Source organism: Daktulosphaira vitifoliae, unplaced genomic scaffold, assembly GCF_025091365.1.
Source record: "Daktulosphaira vitifoliae isolate Bord-2020 unplaced genomic scaffold, ASM2509136v1 Scaffold_1, whole genome shotgun sequence".
Classification (NCBI taxonomy): domain Eukaryota; kingdom Metazoa; phylum Arthropoda; class Insecta; order Hemiptera; family Phylloxeridae; genus Daktulosphaira; species Daktulosphaira vitifoliae.
In genome coordinates this window covers 83,441,612-83,460,216 of record NW_026099572.1, presented here as the reverse complement: position 1 = coordinate 83,460,216, position 18,605 = coordinate 83,441,612, and the positions used below count along the sequence as shown (strand labels likewise).

General features: G+C 25.2%; 2 protein-coding genes across 4 annotated transcripts; one reads left to right on the top strand and one right to left on the bottom strand.

Moving 5' to 3' along the window:
- Positions 1–2,187: 2,187 nt before the first annotated feature.
- Positions 2,188–3,462, bottom strand: LOC126895948 (jerky protein homolog-like). Its single transcript, XM_050668303.1, has one exon. It carries the CDS (start codon positions 3,460–3,462, stop codon positions 2,188–2,190), a length of 1,275 nt encoding a protein of 424 aa, XP_050524260.1.
- Positions 3,463–10,612: 7,150 nt separating this feature from the next.
- On the top strand, positions 10,613–18,559 carry LOC126903051 (uncharacterized). Of its 3 annotated transcripts, none has more exons than XM_050680992.1 (5): positions 10,613–10,964; positions 11,560–11,693; positions 12,416–12,591; positions 13,301–13,337; positions 13,498–14,878. In XM_050680992.1, exons 1-5 carry the CDS (start codon positions 10,798–10,800, stop codon positions 13,653–13,655), a joined length of 672 nt encoding a protein of 223 aa, XP_050536949.1. In that variant the 5' UTR covers positions 10,613–10,797; the 3' UTR covers positions 13,656–14,878. The 3 variants fall into 3 exon arrangements, with proteins under 3 accessions (XP_050536949.1, XP_050536958.1, XP_050536940.1); XM_050681001.1 differs by lacking the exon at positions 13,498–14,878 and adding an exon at positions 18,449–18,559 and having other exon boundaries at positions 10,615–10,964; positions 13,301–13,436; XM_050680983.1 differs by having other exon boundaries at positions 10,615–10,964; positions 13,301–13,436; positions 13,498–14,875.
- The last annotated feature ends 46 nt before the right edge of the window (positions 18,560–18,605 follow it).

Here is an 18,605-nt window from a genome sequence, read left to right as displayed (position 1 = left end):
AATTATCAATTAATTACACAAAAAGCATTTTTAACCGCGGCTTTAAGTTATTAGTTTTGGAATTTCATTAGTATATTACATAATCGATTAGTCATTATGGGTGTATTTGAGACTTCTCCTCGAGAACGACATTAAGGTAGGTCAACCCCATAATGTCCATAATATACTCATCACTATCATAAAATTAAATAACATTAGGCAACTCGTGTCCACAATAATGAATTTTCATATAATGTTTTCATTTAAGATAATTAATCACTTTTATTTATAAATTATATTCATACGATTAGAATAACATTATTGTTTTTAAATAAATAATTTAAATACAAACTTAGAGAAATATTTAACAAACGCATACTTTCGTTTATTTATATTATATTACACACGATTGAGGCAATTATTAGTCACCTTTAAAATTACTCTAAGAAATTTATAAACTATATTTGTCAGATCTTTTTACTCTTATCTTAATAATAAAGCACAATGTGTCAACCCTAATCTTAAATGAAAAACAAACTATATTAACGTTATATTAAAATATTAATAAATATTAAGAACCCCACCACTGAAGTCTACTCTCGTTTGAAGACATTTATTTATTTTTAACTCGCATTCTCCATGTAGACAATTAAAATCATTAAAAATGAATGATATTAAAGTATTTACTGTCGAATTAGGTTTGATATAATAATAAACTACAAAATTAAATAATTTATTTTGTAATATATTAATTTTTTAACTTTAATTGTGTGTTATAAATTTATTAATTTATATAAATCATAAATCTATGAAAAATTATTTTTATTTTCACCTTAATTTAACAAAAAAATTTTTACAATTATAATCAAATTTTATTATCTAATCATTTGAGTAGATTTTTTAACAACAATTTGATGGGTTTTTTTAGTTAAAGTAAATCATTAAAATTAATTATGTTCTCAATATTTCAATTGTAAAATATTTTTAAACACCAAAAATTACTTAGAATTGATTACTATGATTTCTATTTAAGAGATATATTAACAATAAAAAAGGAAAAAAATATTGAGCTTTTCTGATAAATTTACAGTAAATAGTAATTATACAATTTCCTAACTGCATATCAATCTTAACAATACTTTTTTTTTCATTCTCATAAAATTTTTAATTTAGTAAAGTAAATTTCAAACTTGAAGTTGAACTAAAAGTTATGGTAACAAATTCAACATTTTTAATTATAAGCTTTCAAAAAATCAAAGACTAAAAAAAATAGATTAAAAATTATATTTTGCACTGATTATTTTTAAAATATTAAAAATCAAAATATGTAATAATTTAAAAACAATTTTTTTCGGTTTTTAATTATTTATTTATCGTAATAAATCATTTCCAAATAAATATTAATAATTTCTATGTAACTCGTGGTGTTTAAATAAATGATATACAGTGGAGCCCCGATAATCCGACAAACGTTTTGCAGGTCAGTGTCGAACTATCGAATTTGTCGGATTATAGAGTATTCCCTAAGACCTCCTATAGTCCGGAAATTTTAACAAAAGGGTACCTTGTAATCCGAAAAATCACAAATCCAAAGATAAGATTTGGTCTTGATAGGCCCTGGTGTGAAGTATAAATCATGCTTCATTATGTATGTCGTTTATGTATTTGTTTATGTTTATATTATTTGTTTATGTATGTATATAATATTCATTATGTATGTCATTATGTATTCATTAAACAACACAATAGAAAGCTTATGTTTTATTATAAAATTAACGTCATTAATGCTAGAGAACTTAAAAAAAACAATAACTTTACATTAAGGAATACAATTACAATGTAATTGTGTTTAAACAAATATACATACTAAAATATTCAAAAATTATGAATAAAAATCATGATATGAATTTATGAAGCATGAAAATATTTATTAATTTTTTTTTGCTTAACATTATTGAAACGCGAGACCAATGCTCTGTCCCTCAGTCTTCTTAAAAGTAAAAGTTCGTTGTAGGATGCACCATTCTCCTCAGCCCATTGCAAACCCAGTTCAAAGGCGTTAGCTGCATCTTGTGCTATCACTTGCGGAGTAGTTGCAATTACGTCGTCGTCATCTTCCTGATTTATGGTTGTATTACTAGATATCTCTTTTATAATCTCATCGTCAGACATTTCATAAAAAATATTTTCCTCCTTATCCAATCCATGTTACCAGATTTCCAAATCTTGCGATCTTATCTGTGTTTCAGCAGCAACTTTCTCTATTACTTCCGAAGTTACACTGATTTGCGGATCGTTGCTAGGACTGGTGACTATGTCCGGCCATAACTTTTTCCAAGACGATGTAATAGTTGACGAAGGTAATGCATTCCACGATTGACAAAGAGCAAAAACCAAGTCTTTCATATTGAATTCTTTTAAAGTTTTTTCTATTGGCTGATCTTTTGATACAGCTTTCAGAAGTAGATTTTTCTTATAATCTTGCTTGACAAACTGAATGATATGCTGATCCATTGGTTGAATCAGTGCAGTGCAGTTTGGTGGAAGAAATATCGCAGTGATGCATTTATCCTCAGTTGTCAGTTCTTCTTCAGACGGATGACCGGGTGCGTTATCAATAAGAAATAACGCTTTTTGAGGAAAATTATGATTTTTCAACCATTTTTTAACTTCTGGTACAAAGCATTCATCAAACCACTTCCTGAAAAGGTCTTTTGTCATCCACGCACTTTTTTGACCATAATAATGTACAGGCAAATCAATGTTTTTGAATGCACGTGGTTTATTCAATTTTCCAACGACCACCATTTTTAGCGCGTGTGTATCCGCAGCATTTGCACATGGTAGTATGGTTACACGCTCTTTACTTACTTTTCGCCCAGGTACGGATTTTTCGTTAAAGGAAACGAAAGTTTTGTTTGGTATCACACGCCAAAAAAGTTCTGATTCGTCTGCATTGTACACTTGTGATGGGTTAAGATTTAAATCTTTCACCTTTTGCAAATATCTTAATTTAAATGGCTCTATGCAGGTAGCATCATTAGAAAGTTTCTCTCCTGTTATAGTCATTAAACGTATGCCATGACGACTTTTAAAACGTTCTAACCATCCCTTGCTAGCCACAAAATCATCTTTTTTTATAATTTCCTTATAAAAAAACTTAGCTTTCATGGCCAACATGGGTCCCGAAATTGAAGCATGCCTATTTCTTTCCTGAAGAAACCACATGTACAAAGCTTCTTCCACTTCTGGATGTTCAGCTTTCTTGAGTGTCTGTCTCTTGCCTGGCCCACAGTCAGTAGTTGATACGAAGTTTTTAATCTTCTCATGATTTTTTTTAATATTATAAATTGTAGATCGGCCTACGCCATATTCACTTGCTAAACTACTAAAAGATTCATTACGATTTAAACGGTCTAAAATATCACATTTTTCTTTAATTGTCAGTGTTTTGTGCTTTCGCTTCTGGGCTTGTGACGACATAATTTACTAGGTACGTATACGTAATACACAATGAATAAACAGTACACAAAGAATCTATACTTTGAGCACAATAGTGATGGCGAAATTGTAACCTGTTCAAATGCATTATCGAAGATTGTAAAAAAAAATACCCAATAATAATAGACATGTCGGATTACAAGGGGCGCCGGATTAACCAGGGGCCGGATTACCGGGGGTCCACTGTAATTGAAATATTCAGAACTATTTTCCTTATATTATATTCTATAGTTTTTAACTAATTAGTAATAATATCAAAAATTATTCGTGATAGAAAAAATATAATTGCTCATTTGGAATTTTACACAAAAAATTGTTATTAATATCTTCTGAAATACTAGTCCAAAAGTTGTTATTGGCCAGTCATTGTCTTCACTAGATTAAAAAAAAAGATTTTCCAAGATTTTATTTATTTAAAGTCAATAAATGGTTTATGATGAACCGATCACTTTGTACTGTAGAAAAATATTTTTCTTTCGATCTGAGTGACATAATCTATTTTTCACTTTCATTACTTCTAAAAAAATAATTTTCGATTCTAGTTCAATTCGATAAGAGCGAGGTTTATTTTAATAATTTCCTAATCGTTTTATAATTGTAACAACACCAGTAATATTCAAAGACTAAACAATATCATTTCCAGTTAAGGTAATAACACCAGATAAATTCCGACAATGTTATCTGGTACATAATAAATAATTTTTTTTTACCTAGATTATTTTTGTAACTTCTTTACCTGTATTTAAAACTAAATCTTAAGATATTTTTTTGGTTATCCTCTTATAATTTTTATATTTTATTTAAAAATTTGATATCTGCTTCTAATTTTTTATTAATGTCTTTAACTTAAGTTAAATCAGTCGAAAAAATATCTTAAGTCTCTTTAAAACAATTGAAATAAATTCAATATTACTAAATTATTTTTGAATATCTCAAGGATTTCATGGATTTCTTCAGGTTTAAACATCGTAAAATCAGTTCAAGAGTTTTGCCTTTTAATTGGAGTGTCTTGTTTTAATTTCTGAGAAATCATTTCGTTGGTGAAACAAGGTTAATAAAATAAATAAACAAATTTAATTTACGTGACTCTAAAAGAACAATTATAACATCGAAAATAAGATGAAAATTGTAATAAAAACGTGATCGTAGATGAAACATATTCTTTGTACGATAATCATTACTATATTTTATACAATTTATAATAAATTGTAAACAAAAAATACATAATATGAAATTTTTCTGTAAAATTTCTTTTTAATTTAGTAATAAAAATATAAATACACCAAATTTTGTGTGAATATATTTTTTATCGAAGTATGAGAATTACATAGTAGAAAATAAACATTATTGAACTCATTAAAACAGGAGAAAATACCAGGAATATTCCCAATTTTTAAGTTGAAAATTAACATATATACTTTTTTTAATAATCTCTGAAACGAAACTCTAACAGCGTTACTGAATTTATCATAATCAACAGACTCGTAGCTATTTACACCATTCATATTTCATGCACCTGTCAATAGAGTGTATAGTATCAAAACCATTTTAGTAGAATCTTAACACGATTACAAAAATTAACCATAATATAAAGTAGAACCGAAATTACCATAAATTAATTTAATAGAAAATAACAAAATCCATCATCTTATAGCTATTAATTTCCACATATGCACATCTCAAATTATAAAATATCAAAAGACGGTCTCGACCATCCCCAAGATCAAAGTAGTGTTATATAGAACAATTTAGTAAACGTAAAAAAATATACATTTCATTCGTCTAGGATAAAAGTAATTAATGAAGGTTAAACTTCTTTATACATACTAAGCGTACAGGTTAAGTATAAATAAACACATTTCTCTCTTATTTCCGGAAGTCTTAATTAAAACCAGTCAACAATGCATTATAATTGTTGAAACTAACAAAGTAAAGTAGAGCTTATTTAGTTATTCTTTTTACCATCTGTATCATACTCGTTAAAACTAAAGGTAAAGATTATCAACTTAACTCTTTTTAATTTTTAAAGTCAGAGTATTTGGACTTTTTTATTTGTAAATACTTTAACATTGATCATAATTTTTATATATATATAAATCGATAATTTTCGTGAACATAAAAAAACCTACTAATAATGCGTTTCACAAATAATATTAACTTTTATTATACTGGACGAAGGCAAAGCACAAAAGCGTTCATTTGTCTCGTTACATCTCTTTGTTGTTTTTATTAGATTTTAAACTTTGCTATAAGAAAAAATTATCTACTTTGATAGATCTCATAATTACTTGCGGGGCTAAGCCCACTAAAATATCTCTCCAGTATCCGAAATATATTCAGGGTAAAAGGAAATATATAACTAACCGCTCTTATTTTTATCGAGAATGAAATACTTTTAAATAAAATGATCATGATTTGAAAGAAATACTAACAACGGTTTTTCAAGTTGTTAAAAATGTTTTTACACGCGTGTTATCGATAACAATGCAATAATAACATTATACATGTATATTACTACATGATAATGCATAAAATTCTCGAACAAACGCCACAACAAAAAATATAACTTATGGAAATTTGCAAATAACTTAGCGTAACGAACATTATATATACGAACATCGTAAAATGATAATATGATTTATATTCAGTTTCTGGTCATAAAGTACACAGCCGTGTATGTTGTAATATACGCAATTTTTATACAACAAACAATGTTTGAGTATGTGGCGAAAAAAAATATTGCCAATGTACTAGTTGAACATTTTTTTAAATTTTGTTATTCAGAAAAAACAAAAGAGTCGAACAACCACAAATGGCCCAACTCAATTCAAAATAATAATATATTATTACTTGATTGAATAGAATATTATTCTATTAGAATAATTACAGGCGCAATTTCAACAAAAAATGTTAAACGGCTTATTATATTTAACTTCTTCCTCTCTAAATTGAGTTATACATATGTATATATATATATTTTTCTGAAGTTTTAGAATGGCTAATTTTAAATTGGAGCCAAGCTATTTCTAATTTATTTCTAAGTGAATAAAATAGCCGTTGAATTATTTTTATTGTATTAAAATTTATATATTAATGGAATTTTTAAAATCGAAATTTCTGATTTTTATCTTTTTTTAGAATTACTTTTAAATTATGTTATGATAGATAGACTAATAGTTTCATGTCTAATTGCACCCTGCAAATTATTATGTATATATTGAACGATATGATATAATTATATTACATGAAAATTTATTTGGTTATAGCTTATTTGATTAAAAAAAATGTATTTTACTGATTAGTTTCAGCTGAAAAATGGTAACTACATATTAGATAAAAGTAAATTAAAGAATTAGAGGTAAATTTTTTAACGAAAAACATTTTATTTTTCCATTAGAAGTTTATTAACTGTGTTCCTTTTAATACAACGTTAAAATAAAATTAACTATATACTATAATTAAATTTGATCTTCTGATAAATAAAATAAAATAAACTAACTATACTCTTTAACATATGTGTTAAGAATACAATTATTTTATCTAGATGTATATGTAAATATATAAACTACTTGAATCATAAATAGTTTATTCTTATCAATAATAATAAAAAAGTGTGACGTTATTTTGGTAAGAATACGTAAGTACGAAGTATGTTCAGAAAATAATGAAAAAAATATAGAAAAAATATTTATTTACTCGTATGCATTAATGTAGTCGCCTTTAAAATAGTCCACATTAGATATTATGCACTTGTACCAAACGCTTCTTCCAATCCTCGAAACACTCCTCAAACTCGTTCTTTGGTATAGCCTTCAGCTCATTCAGCAATGAGCTTTTTATGTCATTTATGCTTGTAAATGAGGACCTTTTATTTTATTTTTGTAAATAGAAAAAAGCCACACGGAACCATGTCTGATGAATATGATTGCTGAGTCATCGTTACAGTATTGTTTTTTGCCAAAAATTCACGAGTAAACAATGAAGTGTGAGCAGATGCATTATGGTGTTGCAAAACCCATGAATTGTTTTGCCACAAATCTGATCGTTTTTTTTCGGATTGCTTCTTACAAATAGCATTCAACTTGTAGGTAGTACTCCTTATTGACCTCGTGGCAAGAATTCATGATGCACTATGTACTGCTGCGACTTCTTTGATCGTTCATAACTATTTTTTTTACTTTTTCCACGTTTTCATCGGTTGTTAATGTGCTGGGGCGTTCGTCATCTTCAACGTCTTCACAGCCATCTAGAAAACGCTTATACCACTCGTGAACCCTTGTTTTACTCATAACAGACTCACCATAGGCTTTTATTAACATTTCACACACTTTGTTACACTTTATTTCATTTTTTACACAAAATTTGATACAAATCCTTTGATCCATTTTTTCCAACAAAAGAAAATAGCCAAGATCATAAAAACACGTCTACATAATATAAGTTGACTTATTTCGTATTTTGCAGCAATAAATTATAATCCAAAGACAATTCGACTAACCTTTCGGTGTTACAGGTATCAAATTCGTACTCTATATTTAATAATTATGTTGTTCACAGACGGTTAAAAAAGATAACATCTTTATTTTAATTCCTTTCTCGTTATAAAATTAAAATAATAAATCAAAATAAATTATTTTCGTATATATAAACTAAATGCACATAAGAAAGACAGTCAACAACAACACTTGTGAGTTGCGACTGAAAATTATTTCAGATTTGAATTCGACAAAAGCGAACTGAGCTCTGAAAATATTTCAGTGTATTTTATAGTGTGTGATGGTACCCCTAATCCAGCGATATTGTTGTCAGCGCTTTTAGTGATCTCATTACATGAGTATTATATTGAGAGATCACAATTAACAATGGATAAATTGGTATATATGTAAATAATGAGAAATTGTGTTGAACAGTGTACATGTTATGAAAGATAAGTTATTTGTTTGTTTATAAATAATATAAAATACAGAAAGTAAATTTTTCATTGTTAAATGTAAGATGCGTAAAACAAAGCTTGGGCATACAACGACAATAATCAGACTCTTCAGATTCGCGAAATTAAAAATTTTCCGTTATTTTCTGAACTCACCTCGCAAACGGTTCACTATTTACTATAGGAAGTTATATTTTTGGCCATAGGTGAGGAGGAGTGCAGGACAAAGAGGTTACTTCACTCTACGCACGTATACGTTTTTATGCGTTTATTCATCTTATAACAAAAATAAAAATTTGCACTCCTCTCTATTTTATATTTTCAGTGTATAATTATTTTTGTAATTTATGATATCATCCTCACTCATATTTACAATATAAAACCCGAGTAAAAAAATTATACTAATCATTGATTTAATACTCTCAAATCTTTAATAGAGTGTATTAAATAAACAAATAATAAATTGACCCTCACTAATAAAATACGATATGTGTTGTTATATACTACTAAATAAGCTGATAAATGAGGCACAAGTCGCGGGGCATCGTGAATCATGAAACGACGTGGAACTGTGCCAACTATTATTTGTAAAATGAAAACATTAAAAAAAGAAATTTTTTGTTAAATAATCATTGAAATATTAGAATTAATTGAGTTGATAATTAGATATTTAAGCAAAATTTTTACGGTTTAGTTTTCACGGAATAAAATGTTACGAAGATTATTCAATAAATATTAAGGAACTATAAATTCTTAAAATATTTACAACGCAAATTTCCATTCTTCAAGAAAATTGTCTTTCTTGAAACTATCATTAGTTTATGGTTTTTATTTATTTTTCGATACTATTTAATTTGTAGCTACATAGCACGTGGTTCCTAAACAATCTTCAGTTAAGGAATCATTATTTTGTTATTAAATTACCTAAGTGTGAATCTGAGTAAACATCAGTTATTAATCAACGAAAAGTACATTTTTTTTTTTTTAATTTTTAATTTAAAGTTTATAAAATATGAATAATTACAAATCGTACGGCGTTTTACGTAGGCAATTTTACTACATAAACGCAAAGAATTTTATTAAAAATTATAGAGAATTTTTGTTTTATAATATATATACATGTAGCGTAAAATGTATAAAAAAAATTTAATTCATATCAGTAACATTTTTCTGTACGAGTTCTCGAAATATTTAATATATTTAATTAATAATTGTTATAGTATATTAATTAAATACAGTTTTACAAACGAAAATAATAATATGTATACAAAATATAAAACAGTACCATTTATTGGTAACATAGTTAAAACGTGACAATACATACTCCCTATCGACAAGAATATTGACATTGTCTTAGGAATAAAAAGTTATATCAATAAATCTTAGATATGTTAATGTAAGCCCAATTCCTAAGGTTCACGTGGTCAACTGCCAGATTTTCAAAATATGTTAAATAGATGGTTGGTGTTCGCTATGCCAAACCACAGTAATACGTAATTAAAAGATTAACGATCATATATTGAAGTCTTCATAATTAATTATATTATTATAATAAATTGATTCTTTAATTTATTCAGGATTAATTTTAATTTTCTTTAATGGGAACACATATTTTTAACTTAACGATATGAAATAATGTGTCATAAATTAATGATGTCACATAAACAAATTTTTATTAACAATTCTCGTTATCATATCTGTCACTTACAATAGCAAGAATAAATACTGATAATAATTTATGGCTCATCAAACAAATAATATTGCTTCCGGTAATAATCCAAATAAATGATAAATATAATTTTTAAATCCAAGTCTTTAATCAATTTTCTTTCTTAAATTACCAAAAAAATGTATCAAACAATAAATAACCTGGTTTAGTAAGAAGTTTATTACCAATATTTTTATATTATTAATGGATAATTTTTAAAAGTGCAAGGAAAAAAGGTCACACAATTCCGGAGGTGTGAAAACGATTCAAAATTTTTTGAACATTTTTTCCCTACAGACATTTTTTGATATTACCGTCAAAAATATTCTGCAAATCGCAAATGACGCGTCATGAAGTGACTGGCGCACCCCAAAATTGTTTTTCTTAATGGTGTGCGCTATCTATGTGATAGAAATAAAAGACAAATATATTGTTTAATAATTGCGTATGCATGTTACTAACAATTTACTATCTACGCCGGTAGCGTTGTCGTATGGAGATAACAGGACTACTTCAATTATTATTAAACCTTATTTTTGTGTGATATTCACTGCTTGTGCATTTGATTTTGTCAAAACTTTGTACCATTCAATCAATACTTAACGGAAATTTCTTTGTTAACCATGTAGTGTTATGCCAGTGGTATAAAACCAAAATTATATATTGAAATTACAGTTATATGATGGTTTTATGGTTAGAAATTCTGGTCCTTTCGTTTTTTATTTCACTTCCATTTTTATATGACTTAAGTAGAACATTTCGGTACTACTTTCGTTTGTCTATATTTTTTACGTTGGCAACGTTAACCTCATTATTAGCTGTCTTCCATTATAATTTTCGAGACAGGTAATTAAAGGATAACAATTTTAGTGTTCCTTTTTTTTTTACAATTGTAAACATTATTTTATTAAATTTTTATATATTGCAATGTAGAGTCAATATTAAGGAATATAAAACTCCTAACTTAAGACATATTTTTTTCTTTTATTTTGTTAAGACAATCCCTAGTTTTAATTATGTTAAATAAAAACTTGATCAAATTTTTGAATGTGATAACTACAATTTGTTAATACTTGTTTCTTACCAAAAAAATTGACACTGATGTTATAATAACTAATCATTTTTTTAGTAAATTTGAAATTAAATTTAAAATTCATAATAGGCTTATCATAATTTTTTAAAATTATTTTAAATATAAAGTTTAATTAAATTTTATATTTAATCAGCATTCATTGTATCAATAAATTTAAAAAAATATATGTTATAATGATTTTAACCATACTTAAACGTGCAGTACTTCTTATATTCATTGCAAATGTAATTTTTGGAATAAAACTTTTATATATTTACATTGTTGCAAACTATATTTTAAAGTTTTACATTAATATGAACTTTTGTGTGTTAAAAAAAAATGTTTTAAATATTTGTTTAAATATTACAGATTAATTACTTACTTTGGTCAACAGATATCTGATTTGCTATCTATCGAATGGCATTTGTATGGGGAACAAAACCTTTCAATTAATTGTAGAAAAATTATTTTAATCAATGGCCAAAATCCAATTGATGCACTAGGTTATAAATATTTATTATTTGCTTATTTATATATTAATTAACAATTAAAGGTATGTAATCAGTGCTGCAAATACTAAGCTTAGTGCAGCTAATGCCCCACTTATTCCCTCATCAAAAGTTTAAAAATAATGCCTATTCCTAAATGTATAAAAGTTGCAAAGTCTATTTGCCTTGCATACCAAGCATACTTTGTTTTTGGGGCACTTTATATAGTATATGAAGGATACACAAAAAAAAGTAAGTCAATTTTTTCCTAACTAAGAAAATTGATTTTTAAATCTCAAAACACCAATTTATTCTACAGTATCACTTTTGAATAATCCACTTTTTCCATTAGTTTGGCAGCTTAAAAGATAAATTATGATATATTAAATATTTTGCCACAAAAATCTCAATTTTGAAAAAATTTATTTATCTTGTTTGTTTTGTGTACCATTCATATTAAAGTTATGTGCTCGTATCATGATAAAATTAATTTTATTCAATAATATAAATAATTATTACATAATAAATCTAAAATTAATTCTATATAAAATACATTTTTATACTGAAAATATATGAAAATGATTTTATGTTATGTTCAACTCATTTCTTCTAATTTTTTTAATTCTACCAAATAAAATTTTTAAATTAGTATTAAAAATTTGTATTGCTTTAGAAGTAAACTTAGTTATTATTAAATGCTTAGTAATTAACTATTTAAAAACTTTAAATACTTTCAGGTTTATTACAGTTGATACGTCATCAAGGTAGTGAATTGGATATCATAATTGAAAATAATTATAACAATTTATGGCCATTTTCCTTTTTACCGTGGCTTTTATCAATTTTACTTAATCCTGTTAATTTTATAAATGAAAACTTAAGTCTTCCACATTTTTCATCTACTAACACTAAGGTAGTCATTTTAAATTCATATTAAATTAGGATGGCTAGACATTCCATATTATAAATTTATATGAGTTCAATATTTCTATATTTTTTCCTAATGAATAATTATGGGATGCTTAAATGTCCTTTATTTAGAAAATATTTTCTTTTTCTTCATTATCTAAAAAAAAATTCATAATAATCTTATATGATTTATAAGTAATTGCCATGACTGTAAATTTGATGCATTTATAAATTTTCTTAAGTTAATCTGAACACACAATCAGCCAGTACAAATTATTATTAATTGGCTTGAAAATTTAAATATGTGTTTTCAGATTTTTTTAGTTTTGGGGGAAATTAGTGGGTTATCCCTATAAAACAAAAAATATTTCTGTTGCTAAATAATTCTACAATAGAGTGGCTCAAACCAAATTTATAAATACATATAATTCATAGCCCTTGTAATTACACTTTTTATTAAAGTTCAAAAGCAGTCTTTATCATGTACCACACTTAAAAAAATATGCTAACGCATATAAATTTTACATAACAATTGCACCTCAATTTTAGTTGGAGATATACCCCTCCAATCTACTACATTATTTAAAACATTTATATTTAAAATAAAAAAATGTAACACAGTAAAATAAAAAATTTTCATCTCATATCTCCAACTTTTTAAATCTGACAAATCTATATTAAAAATACTATTTTATAACATCAACATTTTCTAGGTTAACATTATTTTGACTTCTGCATCATCTTATGAAGGTACAGTAAAATTTGCTTTACAAAATAGTTTACCAATTCAACCCATTGTATTTTCTAAATATTACTTCCTTAATAAGGATAAAAAATTGTTTGAAGCTGGTATGTATAATAATTTAAAAATATTAGATATATAATCTAGACTTGCTATTTAAATGTTTAGGTCGTGTAATTATATCAGTTATGCCACTTTTTAATACAAAAAGTTTGTCACCAAAAAATATTTTAAAACATAGCTTAGAACTTTCCTCAAAAATGAGTGCCGAGTTTGACTGCATTAGCAAGATCACTGAAATAAGTGATTATCAAACTCCGTTATAGAATTGTTGTAAATACTTAAAATTAAAACTCTCAGCAATACATTTTGCACGGTTTTTATTAACACTATTTTATTTAAAATTCTATATTTTTACTTTGTATTAAATAATATTTCATACGATTATTTAATTAATAGAATATATCACATAATATGCCAAAAAGAATGTTTTATCATTTTATATTTATTTTTTTTTATTTAAATTTAACTCCTTCCTACAGTCTATTGTATTCAATGGGAAAAATTAAAAAACCTATTTAGGGTGATTGTTTAACTATAACTCACTCGCATTTTTAAAATTTAATTTTCAGATATAATTCTATCCTATATACTATAATTTTAAAAAAAATTATCCTACCCCATCATACTACCCCTTAAAATTTTATTAACTTTTGTTTTTTTAAATAAAAACATCTATGTTCAACAGTGAGAATAATTAGTCATTTATTAGAAAATGACTAGTCACTAATGAATTTTGAACCAGTATTTTTAAAAATATTAGCACTTTTTATACTAGAATGTGAAAAGGTGTATAAACTTTTGTTTTACTAAAAATGCTTAGAAATAAAAATAAATTGACATATGCTTTATGTCATCACATGTTAGTACTGTGTGGATAATTTCCAAAATACAGATTCCAAAGTTGTCAATGACCAGTTGTTTTCTTAGTTGGATAATTATTTTATTTATAAACTGGTTAAAACATTATTTCCATTAAAAGAGCTAAGTAGACTATGTGATATTTTTTTTTGAAAATTATAGAATAAAAGATACTAATAATTTCAAAGAAGAAAAAATTATATTATGTTTTATTTTTTAAATATTTCATGAATCAATAGTTAAACAATTACTCTGTGCAGCTTAATGTTAGATGGAATCAAACCTTAGTAATGATCACTGAGTTACATTGTGTTTCCAATTGAGCAATATAGTCAAAATTGTCTAGTATTTTTATAAAATACAATATTTTACACATAAAATTTACAATATTGCTTTTGTATTTATATTATGTTTAAGAAAATTGTTTGTATAATAATTATGGCTGTGTATTCAAGCAATTAATAAGTTAAGATTGAAAATAATTCTGAAACAAAAATGTTGTTAAAATAATGAAAATATTTTTATAGATATAAACTAGTCATTCTGTAAATTATAATTATAAACTTCCATTATTTATATAAATATATACAGAGTGGTTTTTTTATCATAACCCACTCAATTACTTACAGAATAAAAATAATTTAAATATTTTTTTTTGGTTATCATTAGTTACCCATTATTCTTGAATTATAAACTATGTAATACTTTTTAAGTTTATCTCTTATGCCTTATGAGGGTGTTAAATTTGTTTTATCAAATGTGAAAAAAAAATTTTGATTTTAATAAAATATTCAAGTTTTTAATTTAATAGTAAATGGGATTTGAATTTTTAATATAACTTTATTTTTTTATTAGATATAAAATTTTAAACTTTCAGATTTTTGAGTAAATATACTAAGTACATTAAACAAGTCTTGTATAGTATAAAAGGGATACAAATACAGGTAGTTAATTGGTTTTTTATGATGTTGCTATCACAGTCACAGAATGTTTATTGTCTATTATGACTCTCTATAGATATGTTATCTGTATTGTCAGTTGGTGTATTTATAAACTCATATCTACCATTGATAATAAATGTTGCGTATCTACAAATATCAACATCATAAAAAACCAATTAGCTACCTGTATTTGTAATCTCTCGTATATTATTCAAGTATACTAATTCAAAAATCTGAAACTTTAAAATTTTATATCTAATGACAAATAAAGTTACATTAAAAACTCAAATGTCATTTACTATTAAATTAAAAACTTGAATATTTTATTAAATGAATTTTTTTTTCACATTTGATAAAACAAATTTAACACCCTTACAAGGCATAAGGAATGAACTCAAAAAGTATTACATAGTTTATAATGCAAAAATAATGTGTAACTAATGATAACCAAAACAAAAATGTTGAAATTATTTTTATTCTGTATTAATCAAGTGGATTATGATAAAAAAATCACTCTATATAATCAGAATTAAACAAATATAACTGACAACTCTTTTAATTTTTAATATAATTAAAATTTCACTATAATTTTTTTTTTTTTTTTAATTTTCATTTTTGTAGACTACATTAAAAGCACATTTTTTTTAACATTATAAAATAGTTGTTCTTTGAATTTTTTTAAAAAAAAAACTTCATTGAGTAGAATACAATTTTTTTTTGAAAGAAATTTACAATTATTTGAAAGAAAGAAAGTATATATTATTATTGTATACTTACCTTTGGAAATAAGTTTTTTAATACCCCGTTATCTCAAGAAAATAGATAAATCTTTATTATGATAAAGCTTCAAATATGTATAAATATTATAATTAAAGATATAAATTTCAAAATGTTTAAATGGTTGGTTTTGCCATGGAAATTATATATATTTTATGTTTTAAAAATGTATGTCAATTTTTTTTCATTAAATTAGTTATTGTTCATTTAAGTCATGATTGTTTGATATTTTAAAAACCAATAAATTAAATCTTTTTGATATATTAGAATTTTTTAAAAATAAATTTCTGAATCATTAATGTATTGGTGAAAAACTATTTTACAAAATGAAGTAATCTTTGACTATTTTTATGAAGAAGTCTTATGTTTAAAATTAATGAAATTATTTTAAATCTATAATAATTAAATTCTTAAGACTATGATGTAGATACATAAAAAAATTGTTGATTTTAAATATTTGTTTTAGAGTATTATATATACATATTTAAAATACCTTAATATTTTTCTAAATCATATCTTAAATTTTACACATGCAATTTATCTAAAGTAAAAAAATAATTATTAAGTTATAATTACTTTTATAGACAAAACATGTCACAATTTACCTTAAAAAATAAATATTATAGGAACGGGGGCACATTTTTATAAGATACCACTATTGCTATAATAAATCACTCGGGGATATACCTAAGAAAAATTTTCATTACCACCTCCAAAAGAAAATAACAAAAATATTTTTTCTTTATTAAAATTTGACAACAGCTAAATATTAAATACATTTATTTAAATTTTAAAAAATAATCAGTAATTTTTTTTTTGTTCGAGGCTCGAGCTTCTAAAGCGTCGATGTTGCGTACTTTATGAAGTAAAACCAGCGTTGTATTTGCTTCCTCTTTTACTAAAAACCAGTCGATGCACTTTAATAAAATAGCCTCTGCTTCAAAGTGGCTTGTAGTCGATTTTTGATTTGTTACTAAATCTTTAACGTCGTCTTCAACTTCTTCAACGATAATAACATTATCAATAATTTGATCATCATTCAACATTTGAAAGTATCCATCATGTTTATCACATTCTAACCAAACTGTTATTTTTTTTATTGTTGATGTTTCATTGTTCGATCCATTACATAGTTGTACAATTTAATCGCGTGTGTATGCGCTTTTAGTGACTAGGGGGACTCCGTTCACCATAACTATAACCACTGGTTATAAATAAGTTCTACGAAATGCCTCAAATGGTAACTGAAGCTAGTGCTGCTGTCAGTGGAGCTGATAAAAAAGAGGAATACATAAAAAATATACTATAAGTTCATCTTATACCATTTTTCAATACAAATAAAGACTATAATTGAAAATAATAATTTGTACCTAATAATGCATAATATTTAATATCACTAATAGTTTCTTATATGTAACATATTTTCCAAAGTATTTAATGTCAAAAAATGTTTTGTTTAAAATTATGATATTGTTTAGAATATTTAACCTAAATATGGCAGTATTTAAAGCTAAAATATCAAAAAAAATGTTTAGTAGTTTTTAATTGTATACTTACTGAACATTAATTTAATAATCTGCCAAACATTAAAAATAAAAAATCACTCTACTATTATTTAGTCTTTAAAAATTACTGATGTTGCTACAATTAAAAAACTATTAAAATAAACCTCGCTTTAATCTAATTGAACTGTAATCGAAGAAAAATGTTCTAGAAATAATGAAAATGAAAAATAGACTACGTCACTCAGATCGAAGGAAAAATATGTGTCTACAATACAGACTGATTGGTTTATGATAAACCACTTCAGTACTCTCAAAATAAATACAATATTGAAAATAATTTTTTTGATGTTTTTAGTTATACATATCCCTTGATTTATTAGCTATTAATTGATTTTTAGAATCATCCCTTAGAACTAAAAGGGACTTAACTTTACATACATATTTAATTAACTTAGAAAATAGGAAATAATCTAACTAAGATAGTGACTGGTCAATAACAACTTTTGGACCAGTACTTCGGAAGCTATTCTCATTTTTATACTAAGGCGAGACGCAGATTACGACCGGTAAATGACTAGTGATAAAAATAACAGTACCCACTCTTCCCACCAATAGGTACTTTAAGTCGTTAGTAACTTCTAAAATACTGGTTCAAAAGATGTTATTGACCGGTTATTTTCGTAACTAAATTATTTCCTATTTTAAAAGCTAGTTAAATATATTATCTTAACATTAAAAAAGGAAAGTTAAAACTCCTATAAGTTATAAAAGATAATTCTAAAAAGTAATTATTAGGTGATAAATAAAAGATATATTCAATTTAAACAAATAAAAAATTATTTTTCTAATATTGTATTTATTTTAATCGAGTGGTTCAAGGATAAACCGATAATTTTATATAGGCCTAGAAAGGAGGGCTGCGTTCCTGAAAATTTAGAAAAACCATATGCATTTTTAACCAAAAATATTTTTTAGAATCCTCAGAAGATTATCACTAAACTTATATCTGATACAGTTACACAGTCAGAAGAAGGTCATTGGTGTTACTACTTAAACGCAAAATATGTACCTTTTATTGATTTGGCGATTAAAGATTATATTTCTATGTGAGTGATAAGTCTTATCTTTTTTA

Coding starts and splice junctions, on each gene's coding strand:
- LOC126895948 (XM_050668303.1), bottom strand. CDS start 3,462: ATGTCGTCACAAGCCCAGAAGCGAAAGCACAAAACACTGACAATTAAA.
- LOC126903051 (XM_050680983.1), top strand. CDS start 10,798: ATGATGGTTTTATGGTTAGAAATTCTGGTCCTTTCGTTTTTTATTTCA. Junction 10,965..11,559: donor CATTATAATTTTCGAGACAG/GTAATTAAAGGA, acceptor TAAATATTACAG/ATTAATTACTTACTTTGGTC. Junction 13,437..13,497: donor TAAAAAATTGTTTGAAGCTG/GTATGTATAATA, acceptor TTAAATGTTTAG/GTCGTGTAATTATATCAGTT.